The 25,426-nt window shown below is 35.4% G+C and overlaps 2 protein-coding genes across 2 annotated transcripts; both read right to left on the reverse strand.

Annotated features, from left to right (window-relative positions):
* Positions 1 to 279: 279 nt before the first annotated feature.
* LOC127789356 (cell number regulator 8) lies at positions 280 to 10,137 on the reverse strand. Its single transcript, XM_052318333.1, has 3 exons — positions 9,697 to 10,137; positions 3,741 to 3,937; positions 280 to 741 (listed from the first exon to the last, which is right to left on the reverse strand). Exons 1-3 carry the CDS (start codon positions 9,986 to 9,988, stop codon positions 493 to 495), a joined length of 738 nt encoding a protein of 245 aa, XP_052174293.1. The 5' UTR covers positions 9,989 to 10,137; the 3' UTR covers positions 280 to 492.
* Positions 10,138 to 21,613: 11,476 nt separating this feature from the next.
* LOC127788898 (uncharacterized) lies at positions 21,614 to 22,824 on the reverse strand. Its single transcript, XM_052317571.1, has one exon. It carries the CDS (start codon positions 22,712 to 22,714, stop codon positions 21,662 to 21,664), a length of 1,053 nt encoding a protein of 350 aa, XP_052173531.1. The 5' UTR covers positions 22,715 to 22,824; the 3' UTR covers positions 21,614 to 21,661.
* Positions 22,825 to 25,426: the final 2,602 nt, after the last annotated feature.

Raw genomic sequence — 25,426 nt, forward strand, 5'->3', positions numbered from 1 at the left:
CTATAAATTTGGTCGTACACTGGGGATATTAAAAAAATAATTATTGAAACATGTAACTTTTTCAAACAAAAAATATCATAACCGAAACCAAGGTTGAATACATGCATATACTGCTTTAGCTTTGAAGCAATTCCAAAATGGGGCAAGAGACTACGCGTTCAAGTTTCCAAAGACTGGCACCGACGACAGACCATAAAAAACCACATTTTTATTTTGCATTCCCCAGCACGTACATGGCATGCCCTTCAAATATCATGTAATAAGCACCACACAAAAAAATAATAATAATAACAGTTAAAAAGACTTACAAACACAACAACATATTACGAAGGTGAGTTGTACAGGTAAATAATACCAAATCTCAAGCACATTCAGATGCTACAATCACAGTTTCAGCAGAACATCTTATATATGTATGTATGTATATATATATGTATTATATCATTTACTGACATTAGGTGCGTTCGACCTGCCCACATGCAGGCAGAATGCTCAGGCTCGACCACGGCCCATTGTCTGCTCTCCAGGAGGAATCATGACCATGACCTGCTGGGCATTAAACCCAGGATGAGGAAGCCTACGACGAACCTCGCGACCTTCCTGGCAAAGAGCGCATGGATGGCAGAAGACATGAGTTGCTAAATCACAGGCTGCCTCACATTGCTCACGTTGCACATTGTCGTCTAAAAAGCTCCCACAGCATCCGCAGGACCTGGCAAATGCTTCGCAGCTGCCCTGTTTGTTTCAAATTGCAACCTAAAGCTTGAGACCAAACACACACACACACACACACACACACACACAAAAACACAGTAGGGGAAACCAATAATCCAGAAACTGAACTTCTGCAGCGGCAGCATCTAATGAATCACTCATCTACCAACCTCCCCTCCCTCTCTTGAAGCATTTGACTAAATACCATTAGTGCTTACTAGATTGCATGGTTCAGTTGCTACTAAAAGATTACAGGCACGGAAAGATTGTTATGATCGTCTGATTGTTTTGGAAACGTATTCATTGAGAAAGTGCAGAAATAGTTTGTTTGCACTCATAGCATAACTTCACGCATGAATTAGCCAGTTAAGCTTGTCACGTTACACTTCAATGCTGAAATAGGTCTTAACAGGCAAGCATTTTAAATTTCAAGGAGAAAGGTCCATGAACTTCCAAACAAAATTCCACGTGAATTGCCAAATGCAATGATTTTCTATATATGAGTTGCTTATGTCCAATTCATTCAATATTGGTCGTAATTGGATCTTTCAAGTCAAAGTCATTGGACATATAACACAAATTGAAAAGTTTATCAATGAGTGAAGCGAGAACTTAGAAAATGATCATGCTGAGAGAATAGCTGTTCTGAATAAAATGCAATGAGACTAGAAAAGAATGGAAACTATCCTACCCCTTTAGGAATTAAATTTCTTCGTAAGGATACAGGATTTCATTTAATATCTAATGGAACATTGTTCAACTAATAAATGAATAAATTTAGACCAAGGCATTGAAGAGAAAGGAGGTTAATGGTAGCAGAGACAGAGGCGGCGGCTAGAGAGAAGGATGGAAATATAGGTCCTCCTACACTAGTGCTTAGATGGTGTACTCTTCTGATTCATCTAATTAATGGAGAGATGTTTCCCAGGAGGGGGGGGGGGGGGGGCAATATGTACTGCAACATCTTCTCTTCCTTCTTTGAGAAATCAGAAGTTTGAAATAATTGAAAAGCTCTTCATCAGACCAATTAATGTCAGAACAATAGGAAAAGAACTTTCATTTCAAAAATTTGCAAAATGAAATCAGCTTCAAGGTTGGAATCTATGAAACAGACACTTCTAAAAGATGCCATAATCATGTCAAATATCAATGTAGACTCAACACTAGTTTGATACATCATCATGATGTCCTACCCAACCATTTACTTTTAGGACTTGGACACTGATAGTACCTCTAAACAATTGATTGAATTTTTGTTCCCAAAACAGTAAGAATTCCTCACTTTCAGTAGCTTCAGCAATGAATGACAACCAATACAATGAAAGAAGACAAAAACAGGCCTATTCGAGAGGGCCTCTCTCTCTCACGACTTCTCCAACAGATTTTTCCACCCCCCCCCCCCTCTTTCTCTCCTCCCTTATATACCTACTCCTCCCACTCGTTCCAGCCACACGCTAGATTATTCTCTTCTAACGTGTGACTTTTTTAGCCTTGGGTCATTTTACTTGGTTGCCACCTGTGGTCCCCACCCCTTTCCCCTCCATCTTTCTCCTCTGATAAGTTTGTTTAATGGGGATCCTAACAGACACTTGCTACATGTGTCCACTGTTAATATATACATAAAACACATTACAAATTTGAAAAGGAAGAACCTTGATATCATATAATGAGATTAAAAGCAATATAGATTACAACGCTAATCCTTTATCTTAGGTTGGAATTAGATGAATATATATCTATCCTTGTTACAATTAGACAGAAGTTTATTGTGTTGTTGATAATTTTATATTTTCTGGCTTCATATGTGTTGTTTTGTGTTCAAGGAAAGTTGTAATGGAACACATTATCCCAGGGTAATGCTACTTCAAGTGTCAAACAAATCTCCCTCAATACTAAGTATGAGTTCCTAGCTAGTATCATATGTCATCTCTGTTTAGAGATACTTTCAACTGGGGGCTATAGAGAGGTTGCTAAAGTTGTGAATCAGATCATAAGATCGTATGATCTAGTGATACAAATTCAATGATTCATTCATATGATTATATTTAGTCCCACATTTTGGGCTAAATGTGCCCCCCCCCCCCCCCCCCCCCTCTCTCTCTCTCTCTCTCTCTCTCTCTATTATCTAGTATCATGTGTCATCCCTGTTTAGAGATACTTTCAACTGCGGGCTAGAGAGAGGTTGCTAAAGTTGTGAATCAGATCATAAGATCGTATGATCTAATGATACAAATTCAATGACTCATTCATATGATTTTATTTAGTCCCACATTTTGGGCTAAACGTGGTCTCTCTCTCTCTCTCTAGTATCATATGTCATCCCTGTTCAGAGATACTTTCAACTGGGGGCTAGAGAGAGGCTGCTAAAGTTGTGAATCTTATCATAAGATCGTATGATCTAGTGATACAAATTCAATGATTCATTCATATGATTATATTTAGTCCCACATTTTGGGCTAAATGTGGCCTCCCTCATTCCCCAAATAGAAAAAAAGTAGAACACATCTGGGATTCCTAATTCTCAATGTAGAGCAAATGAATTTGGATAATAGCATGGACTTTTTAATAACCATGCTCCCCTCCTCCAAACCCACCTAAAGCAAAACAGGAAAATGTTGTCCAGCAGTTGTCAAGTTCTTTAACATCTAACACATGCACCAACACAAATTGTAAACAAATATTGTATGAAACATAAATGCAAATAGTGTGTGCACAGTAAAGCATAGGCACAATTTCAACATCAAGAAATCCTCCAAAAGCTACAGAAGCATTTCATCAATGCAAACAAAAAATAAAATTTAAAATATAGAATAGAAAAGAGAACAAATGGGCAAGAAAGCTGAAAAGCAGGTAAAATCAATATAGTTACTCTGGAGGACAGTTATAGGTCAAAACAAGGAATAAGTCATTTGAAGAATGCAGATGACACTTTAAAGTACCACAATGACACTTTAAAGTACCACAAATAACTTCCAATTTGAGGACTAGTCCAGAAAATTAAAATGGGATGAAGAACTTGCCTCTAGGTTGAACTTCCGGCGGATGGCTGTTCGGCTAGGATATGAAAACCAAGGTGCCACACAATTCCCACCAAGAAGGGAGTTTCCAATCAAGTATAGACCAGAGTAAGGCAGGCAGTGGTTTGCAAAAGTCCCAGGACCAGAGCCAAGTCTCTCAACATTGCTTCCATAAAGCACACATGGGGCCACACTTCCAAGAAGGCCTACCAAATGACTAGTTGTTAGCATTTTCACATATAGAAATATATGTATATAGAGAGACAGAGAGAGAAGTTGTTAGGAGTTAGTTGGCTAATTCCTATAACACGAGAGTAATCTTGTAACATTTATCAAATTGTAAAATATAATTGATCTCTCTTATCTTTTTTGGATGATTGAACCAAGATATCTAAATTGATCTTTTTTTGGCATGACTTGATTTTCTAATTTACCATAACATGATCTACATTTATATTTTTATAAACTTACTTTCCATAATTCGTTTTTCAATTTACTTAACTTAAACCCTCTATATTCTAAAGTGTCTCTCCATATCTTGAGCTTAATAACCATTTCTTCTTTTGTCTTGTCTTATCTACCAACACTATGTCATCAACGAATAACATGCACCAAAGCACCTCAGTTTGTATATATTTATCACGTTCATCCATAACTAGGCCAAATAGGTAAGGGCTTAAAGCAGATACTCAATATAATCCAATTATAATTGAAAAAATCTCAATGTGTCTACATGTTTTGACCGTAGTTACACAATTCATGGCAACCCCCCCACCACCCCCCCCCCCCAAAAAAAAAAAAAAAAAAAAACTGTGTTCCCGATCGCGTGAACTGCTCGCAGTACAAGCGCGTATTGGAACAAGGAGGGACACGATTTTGATCGCCAAAAATGGCAATCCCAAAATTATGAACGGTACAAGGGCTGTTAAAATGGTTTTTATTCATTCAAATATTCATCTTCAATCACGGTTTTGTGAAAATTATGAAGTTGGACCGTATAGAAGATGGGATATTAATCCGGAAAATGTTAACCAAGAGGATTCTGTTACCAGGAAGGAGGAGTTGAGATGGAGTTCTCTAGATAGTGAATATGTTGAAATGCCAAATGAAGAGGAAGCTACACAAGATTACTCAAGAGTTTTGCTTGCTGCCACATACAAGCCATCATCTAACCTGTAAAAGGAAGTAATTCTAAAGATAGGGGAAACAAGTAAATTATAAACAAGGTGGTTAGAGATTTGGGATTTAGGTGCTCTTATAATTAAGCTTTTGAGATGGATGTTAGCTTTAAATTTGTGTTATGTTAGCATTCAGTTTTTTTTCCCTGTTTCAATTCTACTATTATGGTTTTATGTAATTGGATGCTTGCTTTTAGTTAAGTTGAAACCTTATTTTCATTGCAATATCTTATGAATATAAAAAAAAAAAATTCCATCAAATTTTAGTAAGCGTACCAATACATTATTCAAAATAAACCACAAACCAGACCTGCATACGCCGGGTACCAACTAATCCTACCCCCATGAATGCGCGTCTAGCTAAGTAGCGTACCTCGTTCCTGAATATGTACCACAAATTGTAACACACAAGGTTCAATATAACTATGGTTTTGACAAGAGTTTCTACTTCATTATACAAGCCCTTAATAATCTATATATAAGCAATTCAGACTCATTTCTTCTCAAAAACTCTCCATAAGACTTTTGTAGAAACTTTGTCATAAGATTTTTGTAATTCTATATCCACCACATGTAAATCCTTTGGTTTGTCTCTATACCTTTCCATTAGATGCCTCAGCAAGTATAGCTTCCACTGTTGATCTACTAGGCATAAAAACAACTTGGTTTTCAGTTTCTCTTCTCAATCTTTGTTCAATTACTCTCTCTCACAGTTTCATAGTATAGCTCATTAGCTTGATTCCTCTATAATTTCTACAATATTGAATGCCACTAAAGTGCTCTTCCCCCACTCATTTGGTATCTTTTTTGATTTAAGGATCACATTAAATAAATTCATGTACTAAAAAAAAAAAATTATTCTTCCATGCGTTTTCATAATTCTATTAGCATATTATCTGGTCCAATTGCATACTGTTTTTCATCTTTTCCAATACTTACTTAATTTCATTTGGATATATACTCATATAGAATATGGAATTTGGATATTTAGAGTTACTAAGATGCCCAACATAACACTTGTTTCTCCACATTCATTGAATAACTTCGAGAAATACTGTTTCTATCTCCTACTGATCATCCCATCATTTACTAATACTTTTTAGATTTCATCTTTTATACATTCCACTAGGCTCAAATCCCTTATTTTTCTCTCTCTTGCTTAGTGTTGTCAAACAAGACAAGCAGCCCATGGGCCCAGCCTGTGATGAGCCGAGCCAAGCTCACTCATTACTGTAGTGAGTCGGGCCAAGCCTGACCCAGCAAAAAAGCCCAGCTATGCTCGGGCCCAGCCTAAATGTATTTTTTAAAATAAAGAAGTTAATAATGCTTTCTACAACTTGGATTTTAAATTTTTGAAATATAATTTAATAAGTCTACTACTTAAAAAATTATAAATTATAAAGAAGATGTCACAACACAATGACAATGAATAAGAAGTATATAAACGCTATCCATATGATTAATTAGACAATATTAATGTTTCAAGTTTCAAATCAAATATTAAAATGACAAAACATTTTCTATAACAAAATAAGTTACATTATTATAAAAATTTTAAAATTTTAAATTATAACCACATGCTGAACATTGTAAAGGTACAGGTCTTGCTGCAGTAACAAATATGTGAACACTGTGAAGGTTCTAGCTCTTTTAAAAAGCTAGAATTATTGGGTAAGGCTGGTAGCTCCTACAAAAAGGTATGGGAATCAATTTTAATGAACTTCTTCAAGTGCACTTGACTTGAAGAGAGAGGTTGTAAGCATATGCTGAACCTCTATAAATCTCTGGTGTCTCTTTTCACTTCCTTTCTTGCACTTAATTTTGTAAACATTAAGTTAGCAACAATTACATGGTGGAAGCTCAAAAATTTTATCTCATAATCAATAACTTAAAAAATTTATATCTCATACACAATTATACATAGTTATACACAAAAAGCTATAATCACCTTAAACAAATGAAAAATATATATTTCTTGAATGAGGAACTCTTTATTACTTTTAAATATTTATAAAATTTAGAATAATTTTAAAAGTGTAATTGGATCATTAAAAACTTATAAACTGAAAACTATTAAAAGCTAAAGGCTTGTTCTCTTTGTTGTTTTCAGTCCATTTTCAGTTTTCAGTTTTCCAAAACAATGAAAACGTGCTTATTTTCATATTTTCAAAAACGCATTTTCGAAAATAAGGAAAAATTTTGAAAAGAAAAATCAAAACAACAAAAAGTCATTTTGGTTGTTTTCATCACAAACATGTTCAAAATTTCAAAAACGCGGAAAACACTACAAACAAAAAGAACGTATTTTCAGTAATCTCAAAACATACACTCAAAACACAAAATTGAAAATAAATTCAAAACTCAAAACTGAAAACTGAAACACGAATAGAATAGGTAAAAGTTTTAATTTTCAAACTTCTGACTACTAACTTCTAATTGGAATTTGCACTTTTAAAATTTTTTATATCATATCCATTAAATAAATAAACATAATTTTTAAATTCATTTTAAAACTATTTTAAAATCGTGTCGAGCCAGGCTCTTCTTTTTCTTGACTGGCATGCCCAAGCTCAGCCCGTCCCACAAACAAGCCAGGCTTGACCTGACTCATCTCTTGAGAGCCTAAGGTCAGGCCAAAACTGACCCGTTTCACAACACTACTCTTGCTCCATCTAGTTTATACATCTCTTGTATCAAGTCATTGGTATAGATTTTCACAAGTCTTTTATTTTACTGTTATGATTAGGAGTTCTTAGAAACCCAATTCAACACTTTATTTCGCCAATCTCTCTTCACTCCTCACCCGAAAATCAAACCCACAACAGAGTATATAAAACTGGAAATGAAAACAGCAAAGAAAATAAAGTAAAAAAGCAATCAAACCAATCAAGAAGCGTTGATTTATCCTGGTTCGGATTGCAATATGCAATCCTACATCCAGCCTTGATCCCGAGAGACAAATCCACTAGAAACCGCTTGAACAAGACTACAAGAACTCTCCTTCTCTCTCACACAAGTTCACTGCCTTCCATACAAGAGAATATCAAGACAAACTTTCTCTCTAAGCCTTTCTCTCTCTCTCTCGACAGAATCACTTGCATTCAGAGAAATCAATAGAATGATTTGTTATATGCGACTTTCAGCCTCTCGCCTCCTATGTATAAACCATAGGGGCGGAAATTACAAGGCTAACTACTTAGCTTATAGAAAAGACTAATGTATCCCTCATAATATAACAACTAAGTTAACTAATCTAACTTAGAATAAATCCAATCACACTTCATCTTCATTCTAACAGGTTCTATTCTTCATCTTCTAGATATATTCTCCATGCAAAAACCCAACATTTACTTCACTAACTACCTCTTTCACTTCTTTTTTTCCAAATACACTTCTTTAGGTTTTCTTTATTACAACATTTATGTAAAGTCTTGTAATGAATCGTTCTCTTAGTTCTAATTTTCTATTTTACCTCTTCGTTCCACCATCAAACCTCTTTTTAATTTGAGACGAATCCCTTTGACTCCCATACAAGTTAGAACCATTTTTGTCGCATTTTGAATAGAAGTAGCCATTTCAATTCACATATCATTTGCCTCTCCTTCTACAGTCTAAGATAAGTAGAAAGAAAATGATCCACCTTACTTCCCCCATCTTATGCACCATATATTTGCATATTTGTATTAACATTATTTGGATGAGTTTTGATAAAACTAAGAAAATGTGACAATCATAATTGTGAACATTAGTTGGGTGATTTGCGTTAGATCATCATTTCTTGCAATTTCCAAAAGTAAAAGGCAGAAGTAGACAGATAAATTCAGAATTGAAAACCCAAAAATATATATATGTAGGACTGCAGCAGGGTGAAGAGTTCTACCTATAAATAAAACCAAAAAAAAAAAAAATCATGAAAGTGAATGCATGACAAATCACATGGGTTGACAACTATGAGAGGGCTCCACCATCAACTAAAATGATTTGACCATTTTTCAGCATATCACAGGAACATAAACCATCAGTTTGACTGTAACAAAGCCAAACAGAAATGCATATTAAACTCATTCTCGTTCTTAATGACAGAAAAAAGGGCGAGGGCAGGAAAAAGAAGAAAATATGGCATAAAGGATATTACTGCGAAAAGCAAGAAGCTTTAGGTCTTACAGACCAAATCAGAATTACCTACTTCCTAGACAAAGCACGCTCCTCAACTAGTATTGTAATGTCTGTCTCTACGCCCTACAATATGATCATATAGAAAGCCATGGAAAGTGCTCTTCGGTGCATCAGATACTCTACTTGCCTCGCTTTTTTTTTTTTTCATTAATAATGCCTGATATAATTAATTATGATAATAATCAACAGATCTCTGTCCTAAAATTTTTAGATATATGCAGATTGATACGTCTCTAATCAAATGTCTTGAAAAAATATCAATCCAGATCTAGATAGCCAAGGTCCAATCGAATCATTAAAGAGTAAATCAAGAAAGCAAAAACTTATTTCAGCTGAAAAAGGTCGACCACAGAATTAGAAGGCAAACATGCACATTCAACCATAAATATGTATGTAATCCATGATCCATATTTGATTTCATTATACCCATTGCCAAAGCAGAAGAATAGTAACAGAACTAATAATAAAATCAAAAAACCGCATCTAATTGGGAGTCGACACTAAACTGATAAATTCCAACAACATCAACCGTCAAAAAGATGGAAGGTTAAATTGCAGGTAACACAACGAAACACTTACGGAAAAATTAACAACAAAAAAAGAAGACTCACAAACTTCAAGATCGCTGCTGCAGAACTCATCATTACGACCGACGCAAGCGAAGAGGCTGGACTCCCACTGAGCCCTGCGCAGCGGTTCCCCCACCACGCTCCCGTGCGAAAGCGGCAGCCCATCGGCCGGCCATCCGTACGTAGCGCCGGTAGCCGGCACCTCCAGAGGCGATTGCTTTTTTTCCACCTCCTTGGGCGGCGGAGCAGCTGCGGCGGATTTGGCCTCTTTGGTGTTCTCGCTTCCCTCGAATTGCCTCGGTAACAGAGGGCTGGATTCTTCGAGATTCGCCATTCACAGAACAGGAACGAAACCACAGAGCTACGAATTACAATCGACAAAATGAGATCTGGCCAGCGAGAGAGAATCAAAGCGTCTTCTCGTGTCGATTGCTTTTCTCTCACACCAAACAGACCGCGTCGAACGCGTGAGAGGTTAAGGGCATGTTTGGAACTCCAAGGAAATAAGAAAAACAGAACTATTTTAGGAATTACTAAAAATAACTTCTTTTTGTTTCTGAGCACAGATAATTTTTCTTAAATAGTCTTCAAAACTAATTTACTAAATTTATTATTTTTCTTTTGAGTTTATCTATTTTTGAAATTGTAAACTAATATTAGATCCAAACTATTTTTTCATATCAAATATTTTCTCTCCACTTGTTAACAATTTCAATTTCTCAATATTATAGATAAATATTATTATTCTATAAATAAATTATTTTTACAACTCTCAAAACTGTAATTTGCTAATCACAAGATGTGGTAGGAAGACTTTGACTGCTTGGTGGGTATAAATAAGATTGTGACTGCTTGTGGAAGGAAGACTTTTTTTTATATACCTAATTGAAAGTAGAGTCTTGCGACCTCACCTTCTTCTCCATCCTCTATACATGTTACTGGCCACCTCTCTTGTCTCATTGTTTGTTGTTTTTTATCTTGGCACATCGTCCGTCCACCTAGTAATCTCCGCCAATCCCTCATTTCTTGTAATTCCCTTTCGTCTTAATCTATTTTTCTTACATCCTCTTATCTCAATCATCTTCGATCATTGAAGAAAGAAATCACAATGAAAATGGTGATCGATAATGAAGTTCCTTGAAAAAGGATAATTTGAATATTTTGTCTAACTTAATTTTAATAAAGTATGTAATTGACTTTAAAATGTATAATTCAAGAATATAATCGAAATAATAAAAGAAATTAAATTAATAAGTAAAAGAAAAAACTAAACTACAAAAGTTAAATTATGAGTTTGAGAAAGTCCATTTTCTCGTACATTACATGGAACATGATGATCAAGAAGCTTCATCAATGGCGTGGGGAACCTGTTGTACTGGCCTCGGTTTTCTGGTTTCCCAGATGAACGACAATTGGGACAGCTTCTAGTTACATGTTCCAATCATCATTAACGATGAGGAGGGTATCCCTTTCGGATGGGAAACAATGTTCATAAATACATGCATATAAAGTTCCCATTGTCCAAGGGGTTTGCAGATCTTCATGGGTCTCTTTGTTTATGGTTTATGTCGCAGTAAACACTTATTTTACTGCTCATAGGAGTGCCATTTTATACTCGGCGACAATTTTGAGTGGTTACAAATAACAATTTAGAGATACTGAATTTGTTCGCCAATTATATATAAGATTGTAACATTTTAACCCCCATTTAATTATAATAATAAGGTTACATTTTTTATGGCTTTCCATGCAACAGTACTGAATTACCCCGTTTCAATCTAATCAGGTAGTGTTTTTTGACTAACATATAGACAAAAAAAAATAGAATATAAAAAGTATTATAGACAAAAATATTTTTTATTGTGTTTGTTAAATTTATCTGACAATTATTGAAAAAAAAAAAAGTCATGTGATTTCTTATTTTGAATTTTTAAGATAAATTTATCTTGAACTTTATAAATAAGAAAAAAATTTTAAAAATTGGGCTAATAGCATGAAAAAATCAAATATTTTTGCATTTTTATGATTTTATCCAAACATTTTAATTTTGGAAATAAACGCCCGAATCTGATTCGAAAGACGTGTGCACCCGCTGATGTGGCACGCCATCTGACATTTTAAAACATTTTGAGTGGGCCCCATGTTGACACACGTGGAAAAAAATAAAAATAAAAATTAACATATATATGTGTTATATATATATATACAGAGAAAAAAAGAAAATAGGTGGAGGACGAAGACGGCAACAACATTGGGCTGGAGGCGACGGCCAATCTAGAAACTAGAGGCGGTGCTAGAGGTCGATCTAGAATTTGAAAGTTTGATGGCCGATCGTTGATGTCAATGGGGTTGACCTAAGCGACCGACAACAAAGATGAGGTGACTAATAAAGGACGTCATCAATTAACAAGAGCAAAGGGTCGTCGATCACTTTCTATAAGGTGGTTGTGAGTAAGAGGAAGTCCAAATCAGTCGTCTGTCCAACTTCCAGATCGGTTGTTGTCGCTATGATCAAGAGGAAACAAAGATTGATCGTCGCCTCTAGCTTCCAAATCGGTCATCGCCGTCCACTGTCATAATCGTCGCCCTCTTTCATTATCGTCCTCCCCTACTCTTTCTCTCTGTATATATATATATATACATATAACATATATATTAAATATTTTATTTTTTTCCAGGGTGTCAACGTGGGCCCACTTAAATTATTTTAAAAAGCCAAGTGGCCTGCCACGTCAACAGTAGCACATGACTCTTGAATTGAATTTGAGTCGTGGCTAAAATTACAATCAATCGATCAAATCAGGTATCTATTGTCAAAATTAAAATGTTTGAATAAAATTACAAAAATGCCAAAAGATTTAATTTTTTTATATTAATAACCCTAAAAAAATTTAACGAACAGTTTAATAAAAATTTTGAAATACTTGACAATAGATCTTATTTTAAAAAATATTCTAATCTTATTTTGATGTAATTTTATTTTATTTATTTTAACAAATATTTCCTGTGCATAGATACTTTCACACATATATATATATATATATTCTTAATTTAATATAATAGAAAAATACAAGTACATGATTCATCATTTCATTAATCTCCAATTTGATCTGATCTGCGCTGCGTACATGGAGATATATAGAAAGCAACTTCAACTGTAACACATACACTTCAACCAGAGCAATGCAATCACTATACCTCTTTCCCAATTCTTCTTCATCCATGAATCTTCTCACCCTGTCAAACATAAAACATTATCATATTCAAAGAAGATTGGAATTGAACGAGATTTAAAATTAATCCTTCCGTCTCCATCAAAACAGAATTCTTCAAGTTATAATCAAACCATTCATATTCATATTGTAAGATAGATCTCTCACCCTTCCTCCATTTCCAGGTTTTAGACCTTTCGATTTGCGACGTGCCATGGTGCCTTTCCGATTATCAAAAGGCCAGCGGCCGGCTCGATGCGGTGGAGGAAGGTTCGAATGAGTCTCCGGCCCTCTATAATCGATTTCATAAATAATCCCCGGATCATCTACAACAATGGATCAGCCTTTAATTCCACTAAAAGTAATAAAATCAGACGTTTATATATATTAACTGAACAATAAACATCTCATCCTAATTACCTGCTGAGACACAGGACTTGGTGAGGAGGAGGAGGAGGAAGAAGAGAAACATGGCCACGGCGGCGGACTTGAGCTCCATGTGGAAGAGAAGGGGAGGAGGGATTGAATGGGGGTTCAGAGAAGATAAAGCGTAGCTTTTGGCAATTGAAAAGCGTCACAATCGGCACAGCGATCAGTTAGTAGGGCTTGACGTGGATGGGATGGGATGGGAGGTGGGGTGGGGTGGAAGATGCGTATTTATATATCTATATATATATATACCATATATATACTGGCCATGCCTAAAGTCGCTATGGACAGTCCCATGTGTGCATTATTGCCATTGGCTTCCATGCTGCCGGCTGCCTGGGCTGCGCTCCGCCGTGACATCTGGCTGGACTTGATTCCATTGTCCGCACCTACCCTCATTCAGCCACCGGCCGCCGCCGCCATGTTTGTTTGAAGTGGCCCCGAGAGCGAGACAGCAACGGTGGATCCGGCTGTCTTCTTCGTTGAATAGATGACAAAAAGATCTGAGAGATTAATTTTTACTGTAGAAAACCGGTGTTGGTGAATGATAGCAGACCCACACCGGCCGGCGGGAATGGGATAAAGCACAATTTGGCGATCCAATCAAAATTACAGAGATCAAAAAATTATACCAATCAAATCAAATGAATTGAAATTTGTGAGTTGGGATCAAAAATTGAGATCTTACCCAATATGAACATAATTCTCACTACAGGATCCAAATTTTATTTAAGTCTTAGAATTATTGGTGGGGCAGAAGCAACAACACGGTGGTGCTTGGATGGATGTGTTCTAATGATACGGCTATTTATTTCCAACATCTTTAGATGTCAAAATTATACTCAGAGCCTAAGTTAAGTGATTAGAGCGCAGTAAGTTGAGAGTCATACCAGTAGATCGTAGATTTGATTCTTGTCTTACGCAATGAGGTAAAATTTTCACCTGTAATTTATTTCATTTGTCGAAATCGAAGGCACGAGCGACAGAAGATCGCGCAAAAACAATAATTCCAAATATCAAAGTTAAATATTTAAATAATAATTTTAATAAATTTAAGAGGGACAGAGGTATAAATATCATGTGAGGTCACTCAAGTAATAGGGCTTTTTCTTGGTAGTTGGGATTTCATATTTGGTTTGTTGTTTTCATTTCTAATATTTTAAAAATGAGAACAAAAATATTTAATTGTTTGTTTTTATTTTTTAAAACTTAAAAAATATATATGCGCACATAACAAAGGATATTTTCATTTTCTCTAATTTCAATTTTGATAAAATTGTTTGACACACTTTATGCTGAATTGATACAAAAAAATATACATGCTAGATCCTATAATTAAGGCAAAATGAAAGGAATAATTATATCAAAATATTTTAAGTAACTATATGCTAATAAATACAACATGTCAACAAAATTGAATTCTTTTGATATTCTCAATAATATCTCCATAATTGTGGCAATTTCTTTAATTTTGTCCATACTTCCCATGGAGGTTGAAAATGTCCAACTTGAATCTTAAGTATTTGAACTATCGTTCTCCAAGAGACTTGATAAAAATATTAGCGAACTGATAATTAGTTGATATGTTGACAGTATAAAGGAGAATGGCTACTTGATTATCACAATATAAAGGAATAGGTTCCTTTAGGAAAATCGAGATCGTTCAAAAGATAGGACAATCATGCAAGCTCATATGCATTAACGGCCTAGCACAATATTTAACTTGAAAGGGATATGACAAGTTGTTCCTTTGATCTCCAAGAAATGAGATTGTGACCTAGAAAAATGCAGTATCCAATATATATTAATTAGATTTTTGTGTAGAAGTGTAACAACCCCAATCTAAATCACAAAAGGCTTGAACTAAAGGAATAGGGTATGTACGAAGTAGAATTCCTTAACTAGGTGTACCTTTAAGGTAACAAACCAACTAATGTGTGACATTGAGATGGAGCTTCCTTGGCTCATACATGAACTAAGACAATTTATAGTGTAGACAAAATCAATCTAAGGTGATGGTGAGATAAATGAGACGTCCTACTAAACAATGATACGAGGAAAGATCTAGGAGAAGATCACTTACAGTAGATGAAAGATTGAAATTTTGTTTTTGGGGAACAGAGCAAGTCGAGATCCTGCAAGACCTATGTCTTTCAAGATATCAAGAATGCATTTCCTTTGTGAAAGGTAAATCCCAAATTTTGAGTGAGCCACTTCAATACCAATGAAGTACTTCAAGGGTCCAAGATCCCTAATGTAAAACTTTTCTAGAGAAACTCTCTATCTCTAAGAATGGTGGTTATATTTGAACATATGATTACTATGTGATGAGAATCATGGAGGGCTGACTAACAATGATGCAATCGGACAAGTCAACCTCGTCAACCATGTCGGAATTGGATGATTGACAAGATTTGGGCATAAAAAGGAATGGTTATTGATTGATTGTTGATTGCAAGATTTGGGCGCATGATTGATTGATTAGTTAATTGATTGACAAGATTTGAGAGCATAAAAAAGAATGAATGATTGATTGATTACCTGATTGATTGATTGAAAAGATCTGGAAATATAAAAGGAATGATTGATTGATTGACCAGATCTAGTTATTTATTTATTTTCTATGTAATTTAGGATTTTATTACTTTCCATGTAGAATTAGATTATTTGCCTATTTAAAGGCTTTTCCATTATAAATATTAGACAGAAATTATTATGAATTTTTGAATTTGAGAGATTTATCTCTTTTATCTTGTTCTTCAATGAACAAAACTTCGAACTTATCAATGGAGTGATTCTTTTGTGGCGTTCAAAACCTGAACTTATCAAAGATCTGGGCAGTCTTTGTGGCGTTCAACAATTCTTGGTTCTTGCTTCCATATAATCAACGGATCTAGATTTTAATATAGTCTAAGTTCTTGGTTCGTGAATCAACGGGTCGAGAATTCTTTACTTCTATCCGATTTTGGCTTTTCTGGGGTTCGTTTCAATCTTTTGTGGGTTCCTTTGGCCTAGTCCCATCGCGAGTTCACATCAGTTGGTATCAGAGCTTTGGCTTTAAAATCGGGTATTTATCTATCCTTTTTTTTTTCATTCTTATATCATTTAAAAATTAAAAAAAATATTCACATTCTAAGGTTTTGTTCTTTCTTTTGATTCTACGTCACATTATCTTGAGTCTTGTTATTCGAAATTCCTAGAGTCATCCGTATTAGAAAGTTAAAATAAAGAGATTTTTTTTTTCTTTTGGTATCTTGTTCTGTTCTTTTCGTTATTCCTCAAATTTCGTTCTTGAGTCATTTTGTTTGATATTTCTTAGAGTCATACCAAAAAAAAAAAAAAATGCTTGAAAGTTTGCAGGCTTTCGGGGATGTGACTATTTGTGAGATTGCTTACAAGTTGATCCTTCCAGTTCACGATTCGAGGACGAATCGTCTTGAAGAGAGAGGGAATGATGAGAATCATAGAGGGCCGACTAACAATGATGTAATCGGACAAGTCAACCTCGTCAACCATGTCAGAATTTGATGATTGACAAAATTTGCGCATAAAAAGGAATGGCTATTGATTGATTGTTGATTGCAAGATTTGGGCGCATGATTGATTGATTGATTAATTAATTAATTGACAAGATTTGAGAGCATAAAAAAAAATGGATGATTGATTGATTGAAAAGATCTGGGAATTTAAAAGGAATGATTGATTGATTGACCAGATCTAGTTATTTATTTATTTTCTATATAATTTAGGATTTTTATTAATTTTCATGTAGAATTAGGATTTAATTATTTGCCTATTTAAAGGCTTTTCTATTGTAAATATTAGACAGAAATTATTATGAATTTTTGAATTTGAGAGATTTATCTTTTTTATCTTGTTCTTCAATGAACAAAATTTCGAACTTATCAATGGAGTGATTCCTTTGTAGCGTTCAAAACCTGAACTTATCAAAGATTTGGGCAGTCTTTGTGGCGTTCAACAATTCTTGATTCTTGCTTCCGTATAATCAACGGGTCTAGATTTTAATATAGTCTAGGTTCTTGGTTCGTGAATTAACGGGTCGGGAATTCTCTGTCTTCTATCCGATTTTGGCTTTTCTGAGGTTCATTTCAATCTTTTGTGAATTCCTTTGATCTAGTCCCATCGCGAGTTCACATCACAATGTCATCAATATAAACAAGGATGACAACATGTCCAGAGGAACTATGATAATAGCTAGAATAAGGAGTACTCAGCATAAGATTACGAGAAATCATAAGTCAAGATAACAGTAGAAAATTTGACAAATCATTACCAAGAAGTCTGCTTCAATCCATAAAGGAATTTTTGTAGTCGAAAAACAAGATTCTCCTCCTTAAGCCAATAACCAAGAGGTAATGTCATATATGCATCTTCGTCTAGGTCACTATCCAAAAGAGCATTATGAACATCTTAGTTGATGCAGTAGCCAATCATTGATGGTAGCTAAGGAAAATAAGATGCGAAGAGTAACCGTCCTAGCAACTAGTGCAAAGGTGTCATGAAAGTCAATGTCTTCCACTTGGGTCTGGCCTTTAGTAACAAGATGGGTTTCATGGCGTTCAATATATGTCCATCAGCATGGAAGATAATTTCTCCAAAAAACTTCTTAGGCGAGTGTAATACTCGCAATGGAAATAGAGTTTTGCTTGTTGGTAAAAATAGCCCTCCAAATCTCAAAAATACGACTGATATTTTGAGAAAAACGATCTTCCAAAATGGTCCATATCTCATGAGCATTTTGGATCGAGAGGAGACTTGGAGCAATAGTCGGGATGATGGAATTGATTAACCAAGACCGCACCATGCTGTTGGCATGCGACCAATATGAAAGGTTTGGAGAATTGGGCTCTGGTTTGGGTAAGGTTTCGCTGATAAAGCCTAATTTATTTTCGGCTTCAAAGTGCGTCAAGCAAATTGTGAGACAAGGGGTGTTGTGGGCTGGTCTGAAGAATGAAGGAAGAAGGGAGAAAACTGATCCATTGTTGTAATGGAGGAAGAGCCATCAATGGCTGTGGAGCCTTCTGATGCGGAAGCCGTAGCAAATGGGAAGAACAATGTCAGGAAGGTCAAGGCTCTGATACCACGACAAAGACAAAAGATGATTTTGATAAAATTGATACAAAAATATATACACCGTTGATGAGACGTGTGCGCTACGCCAATGGACTCAACAATGTTGGAGAGTCCTTTTCTGTCCACCAGCGGCTAGGCCTTGAAAGGTTGCAGTGTGATGTGTCATGTGAGTGCTGTTGGGACCAAACATCAACAGCCAATCCCAAGGGCCAAGGCTGGCTGGAATGGAATGGCCTATTTTCTATATATATGTATTTTCCCTGTATTAATTAAAATTATAAACAAATATTTCAAGTTTCTGGAGTCAGATCTCAATACATTTCCTCTTTTAACTCTAAAAATAGGCATCAAGTAAATACTTAATCAATCTACTCTTTATGTTTTTATTTAATATTCTCATCTCGAACATTTTTTCAGTATATTCCTTTAAGTAGCGTTTGTTAAGATCAATAAAATAAGATTGTATCAAGATAAAATTAGAATATTTTTCGAATCAAAATATAAAATTTTTAAAAATTTTATTAAATTATTTGTTAAATTTTTTTAAATACATTAAGAAAAATATGTATCATTTTTTCTTATCTGTAAGGTTCAATATAAATTTATTTAGAGAGGAGAGAGATAAATGTATCTAAACAATTCTAGATAAGAAGTCACGTGACTTCTTTTCTTGACTTGTTTTTTAAGGATTGACAGATAAATTTAATAAATATAATAAAAAATACTTTTATTTAAAATATTCTTTACATCTCATTTTTTTTTACTCATATCTTAGTGGAAAAGAGCTCGATAACAATTCTTATCTAGTGTGTGTCCAAAATTCAAGTTCTAATTTCGGATTTCTTAAATCTATGGTAAAGTTTTTTTTTCTCATTATTGAAAAAATATATAAAATAATTTAAGAAGAGAAAAAGAAAATTGCATAAAAATACTTTCTTTCTTTTTCTCGTCTTGCATATAAAACAAGTGTCCCATATACGGGACGTCTTTACAACCTTTTTAATCTAAATTTAAATTTAACGTGATTCAATAAATTATTTATATTTATGGACGGAGAATAAAAAAAAATCATAATGTGAGTAATGGGTTAAAAAAATAGACGATCTCCTTCTTAACTTTATAACACTAATACATTTAAACTCACAATTTCACTGATATTAACCACTTAAATTGCATCTTGGGATTAAAAACAAAATAAATTTAAAAGACAACCATTAAGGGGGAAAAAAAAACCCTTTTTAATTTATTCATTGAGACAGAACCATTACTGGCACTGCTAAAAACTTTTGGAAGGATGCCGGACTTTTTTGGCTTCAGTCCCATGAAACCATATTTGCTTCAAACTTGATTGTACTGTAAAATCACAAGCAGCATTGATTGATAGAAACTGACCTTTGCTTTTGTTTCAGGGCCAAAAGATTCTGTTGCTTCGTCATTCATGCTTGCTTGTGATCTCAATTCAATGAAGCAATTATAGTGTTCCCATTATTGATGAGTGGGGATAAAAGAGCTCCCAAGTAACGACTTAGGTGAGTAGTCAATCAGAGCCCATAATGACACCCCTCTTCCACAAGGTGCTTCCACGAGGTGCCAATGCTCTCTATCTCTCTTCTCTCTCGCTCTATCTCTCACCCACCTGCCAAACATAGATGGAGATCAAGAAAGGATGATTCCCCACTGATGAAAAGAATCCTATCTATCAAAGACCCACTTTGCAGCTCTGAGGGATCGGTGGCAGTTGCTATTTGGCTTCTCTCTAGCTGGGAATTTGAGGACACTTTATGTTTATCCAAGGCCTATGACTTTTTTAAGCCAATTGGGATCAAGATGATATGTTTGGGGGACGTTTGGAACTTGACGATAACGCCTAAGCATGCTTTTGTGTTATGGCTTAGTGTCAAATCGAAGCTGCGGACGAAGGATAAATTGCACTTTCTAGATATCAATAGAAGTTGTGGCTTGTGTGGCACCTGTGAGGAGATGCACCAACACGTCTTCTTTCACTGTCCAGTGAGCTCTCAGACCTGGGGGCAGATTAGAGCTTGGCTAGGCATGCAGAGGTCTATGTCATCAATTACTAGTGCCTTGAAATGGCTTAAAAAGAAGGCTTGTGGGACATCTTAGCTGTTTAAAGTGAAAAAAATTGAGCTTGCGTGTGTTGTGTACTATATATGAACACTTAGGAATCGTCACATTTTTTTTAGGCCAAAGACCAATGATGGATAGCATCATCAATAGGGTTAAAACACATATATATGAGATTATTTTCAATTTATATCCTATTGTTTTATCTCATTTTGAGGCTCTTGCCATGGATCTTTAATTTTGGTCCATTTTTATTGTCCATCATGAATATGCCCCACATATTTGTATATTCTATTTTAGTCGATGCACATATTTACCTTTTGGTAAAAAAATTTGTTATAAAAGGAGATCAAAAGGTATTTCTTAATTAAGACTGCAGGTAGGTATTTTGATATGCAACAGAATGTGAGGAGGGAGGGGAGGGGAGGGGAGGGGAGGGTGCAATATGATGAAGGGGGAAAGTATTTAAGAGGTTGAAGGATGGAGTTGATTTAAAAACAACCACCGTTGGGTAGAAGGCTGCACATTTAATGGTGCCGTTTGAGTTTCTCGAGAAAAATTGTCAGCATTTAAGAGGGAAAAGTGGGTGACCACATGAGGAAGAAGAGGTGGTCCACCTGGAGGGGGAAATTGTATTTTGAACTCTGATGATGATGATCAAGAAAGAAATAAAGAAAATAATGGTCAGGCTGAGCGAAAAAATTAAATGTCAGAGGATCCAATCCATATTATGTGTGATTGTTGTATTAATCAAATCACAAATTAAAACCAACTGAGTTTAGGCTCATAGTTTATTACTTAGGTGGGCTCGAATTTAGACAGACGGATGATTCAGCCGCAGCCGCAGCCGCAGCCGCAGCCAGGTTGATGATATAAACGGATTCCTATCGCAACAGTAGCCTCAGCCTCAACTGCTCTTTGACGGGGGGGAACACAAGACAACTGAGCAAATAGAAATGGCCGTGAAATTAATGCAAATGCAAGCCTTTTTCATCTTTCAGTGTACGGCTCAGAGATTCCCCCCTCGCCCCCGGCCTCGTACATCCCCAGACCCAGATGTGAAGCAAAAATTATAAATAAATAAAACCCAAACAAAAAGAATTAATAATAATAATAATAATAAATATACATACATTTCTTCTTCAAAATCAATAAGAGTTCATTTTAATTACCCAATTTTTCCTAAATCACAATGAACTATGATTGGAGAAACCCAACCTCTTCTCCCTCCAGAGACCGGCCGCCGGATCCAGCCTCTCTCCCGTGCTCGCCGGCTCCGACTTGCACCTCGTGAGAATCACCGGCCGAGTAGCGCCGCCTCCTCCCGCTGTGTCGGGTTCTTCAACCCCATTTTGAGTTCCTTGGGCTGTTCCCATGGCTTCTGAACCCTCCAATTCTCCGCGAATTCCCGAGTTTCCTTCCCTTTCTCGTTCCATGTCAGTTTCCGTGGCCGAATCCCTGCAATTGGCTTCGCCCTCTGCTCTGTTTTCTATCTCGCCTTCCTCTGTTCCTGACGCCGACAAAGGAGAGCCCCAAAATCGGCAGGCCAGCGACGAAGATCTGTACGGAGCGGATCTGCATCTCGTCAGCAGCAAAGCGTTCTTCGGCGGCGAACTGGAAGCCGCCGCCGGAGGCGGAGATGAGGGCGAGGACGGAGACGGAGACGGAAGCTCTGTTGGTTCTACTTTCGCCTCTGCTTCTGCTTCGTCTTCTTCTTCTTCTTCTTCTTCATCTTCGTCTTTCCCGTTCTGAGCTCTTCGGCAATGTCCGAAGCGGAAAAACCGGCCGCATTTGGGCCAACCCGACGGGCAGAAGGAACAGTGCCGGACCCTCTTCGAAAAATGGCGCCGAAACAGAGCCTTCCGGAGCCAGGAACACGAGCAGCGGACTCTGGCCGGAGCACGGCCGGATGATTTGGAAGATCGCCGGACTCGGACCTGGCCAATGCAGGTGACCTTGGGCGAAGAGGGTTCTTGGGTCTCGTTGACGGCGTTCTTCTTGCGGACGAACATTGGGCTGGAACGAGACCTTCCTTTGCTTCGGCTTCCGGGGTTGGTTCTGAGAAACCTCATCAACAATGGCGGCGGAAACTTGTCCGTTCGGCTGGGACTGGACATGGGTTTGGTGGGAAACTTCATGTTTCCTCTGCCGTCTCTCAGTGAAGTGAATTTGTCTGGGGTTTGTTTGTGGAGTGAGGTTGAGAAGACTTTGGCCACTACCATACTAAGAAGTAGCCACATCCCCACGGCCCATGCCTTTGCGATTTCCTTTCTTCATCTCCCCTTCTTCGTTTTCTTTTGTTTACTGATATAATAATTTTTAACTTTTATTTTTTTTTTATCGTTGCACGTACGGCTGTTGCTGATGTTGACCGCCAGATTTACCCTTTTTTATTATTTTACTTATATTTAAATAAAATAGTTATACTTGGGTCTAAAAACCATAAAATTAGATAATGCTATAACTATGCCCGCATAGGCAGCTTAGCTGGTCACAGCTAGGGGCACAAAGTGCCTCCAAGATAAAGTTTGAGATAAGGATCAAGGATCGAGTCTCGCCAGTGACAATGTAGGAGCAATATCTCAAAATGAGAAGGGCTCCTTTGCGCAGTGAGCACTGATCTCGTCACTGTGCCCAACTGAATCACCATGATTAACCCCATTACATTCTGTCGGGTCGGGTGTAGGGGCGTTTGGGGTGAGCAATTCACCTTTTGGGACAAAATAATGCTATAACTATTCCATGGACTACATAATATATCATAAATGATAAAAATACATTTTGCCTCTTAACACCTCGTGCCATCTCAATGTCTTAAGTAAAAGATATTTTAGTCATATGTCTCATTTCACTATGTCGCCTCATCGCTTCATTTTATCACATTAGATAAGAAATATTTTATTTATATTATATAACTCATTGTATAATCCATGACATACTAAAAATATTTTTTCATAAAATTTATCTAACACAAATAAAATTAAATAAGACATCGTGACGACCCCTCTCCACACCTCATGTATGTCGCATCTAGCGACATGAGCAACAAATTATTGTCTTTTAAATATTTTTTTATTATAATTAAAACTTAATAACTTCTTCATTTTTTTAAAATAATTTTTTTACTATCATAAAAACTTAATAATTTCTTAATTTCTAGATAGGAGTAAGTAATTAGTTAATAACAATAATAATTTATAATTACAAGTTAGTATTAGAACAGAGAGAGAATGTGGAAGCAGAAAATGAATGGTTTTGGCTTTGGATGGGATTGGGCACTTCTACTTCTGCAGTGATGATGTGATCGGTCTCTTCATCATGATATGATGGACGGCTGACACATCAACACCTAAACCAACTGATTCTCATTATTTTATTCTATTCTATGCAGCCATTTTAAAATTAATCATTTTCCTTTCAATTTAATTTTTCTAGAAGCTTTTTTTTTAATTTATAATTTTTATTTTCATGAACTACAACAAATTTAAATTATATTTTTATTCTGAAATTAAGAATTAACATTTAAAATAAATAAACTAACTTTTAATATTCCCTCTGTCTGTGCATTGCTTGCTGCTATATATATTGGATAAATCAATTGTCAAGACCTATGACTAATAAGAAGCCCTATGAGTGTTGAGACACCATGGGAGCAAAGGCAACAAGTACCCAAGAAATCACTACCAACCAACTATAATACCTAAAGTAGATGAAGGGGCATAGTTCAGTAATGAGGTTACATTTGTAATATGACAATGTTTCAACTTTCATTGTTGTGATTCTCTAATTTAGGTTCTCTATTGAAATGTTGAAGTTGAGTAGGAGGAGTCTATGTTGTCGTTTTCCCGTTTTCAAAACGTTTTCGAAACGTTTCTTATTTCTGTTTCAAACCTTATTTATGTCTATTTTTTTAAAAAAACGTTCGTTTCCACGTTTCCGTTTCCTATCGAAAACGTTTCTTATTTTCGTTTTCGTGCAACATAGATAAGAGCGTGCTAGCGTCACCCAAAAAAATAAAATAAAAAATAAAAATATTTTAGAAATGCATAAAAACTTTGCTTTTATTTTTAAGAATAATTCCCACCCCCCCCCCCCCCCAAAAAAAAAAAAAAAGCAAATAAGTGTGTATTTTCAAAATAATAATAAATGAAAACAAACTCAACCAAATGGAACCTTAACAATTGATTGGGTTTGACTAGCCTAAAATTGTGAATTTAAACTCCATTAATTTATATCCTATTATTATTTCATTGCTTAAATGTAGTCAATGCCATATAATCTATAAATTTAAATAAAAGAATTAACAATACTAGCAAATAGCCTTTAACAAAAGATTAAGGGTAAAATACACCTTGCATCTTTAATATAAAGTATCTTTAATACGTTTGAAAATTTATATTGTCGTTATATTTTAAAAATTTATATGAAATTATCTCAATAGTGTTAATTTACAAGATCTCTTTAATGTTTCATAAACTTATTTTCAACACTCATTTAACAAGAATATCAAAATTATTTTTAAAATACAACTATTACACGCTATAATTTAATACACAAGTTCAGACTGTACCTATGTATGATTTATCAATATTAAAAATGTCAAAACATATCAAAGCTCATCATTTTTAAGTCTTGATCCAAATGGCCATCAGTCCATACTTTTTTATTAATAAAACAAAAAAGGATAAAGCCTCAATTTAATCGTTAATTTTTTACAATTTATCACTTTATTTCCTGAACATTCATTTATTTTTATTTTTAATTTTTTACTTTTGAACACAATTTTACACTTTATAAATTGATTCACTTTAACTTATGACTAATAATAATCCATTAATCATAAGATTAAAACGGATCGATTCATACTTCTGAGATATAAGTCAAGTGATGAGCAAATGATATACTAAGTTAACATCAATAGATCATGAGTTCAATACTTAATCTAAACAAAA

This window comes from Diospyros lotus, chromosome 13 (genome assembly GCF_014633365.1).
Source record: "Diospyros lotus cultivar Yz01 chromosome 13, ASM1463336v1, whole genome shotgun sequence".
In the NCBI taxonomy this organism is placed as follows: Eukaryota; Viridiplantae; Streptophyta; class Magnoliopsida; order Ericales; family Ebenaceae; genus Diospyros; species Diospyros lotus.

Excerpts from the sequence above, each read along its gene's own strand:
- LOC127789356 (XM_052318333.1), bottom strand. The coding sequence starts at position 9,988 with ATGGCGAATCTCGAAGAATCCAGCCCTCTGTTACCGAGGCAATTCGAG. Across the intron at positions 3,938-9,696 it reads CAGCAGCGATCTTGAAGTTT|GCCTTCTTGGAAGTGTGGCC; the intron begins GTGAGTCTTCTT and ends GTCATTTGGTAG. Across the intron at positions 742-3,740 it reads CCATCCGCCGGAAGTTCAAC|AAACAGGGCAGCTGCGAAGC; the intron begins CTAGAGGCAAGT and ends GCAATTTGAAAC.
- LOC127788898 (XM_052317571.1), bottom strand. The coding sequence starts at position 22,714 with ATGTGGCTACTTCTTAGTATGGTAGTGGCCAAAGTCTTCTCAACCTCA.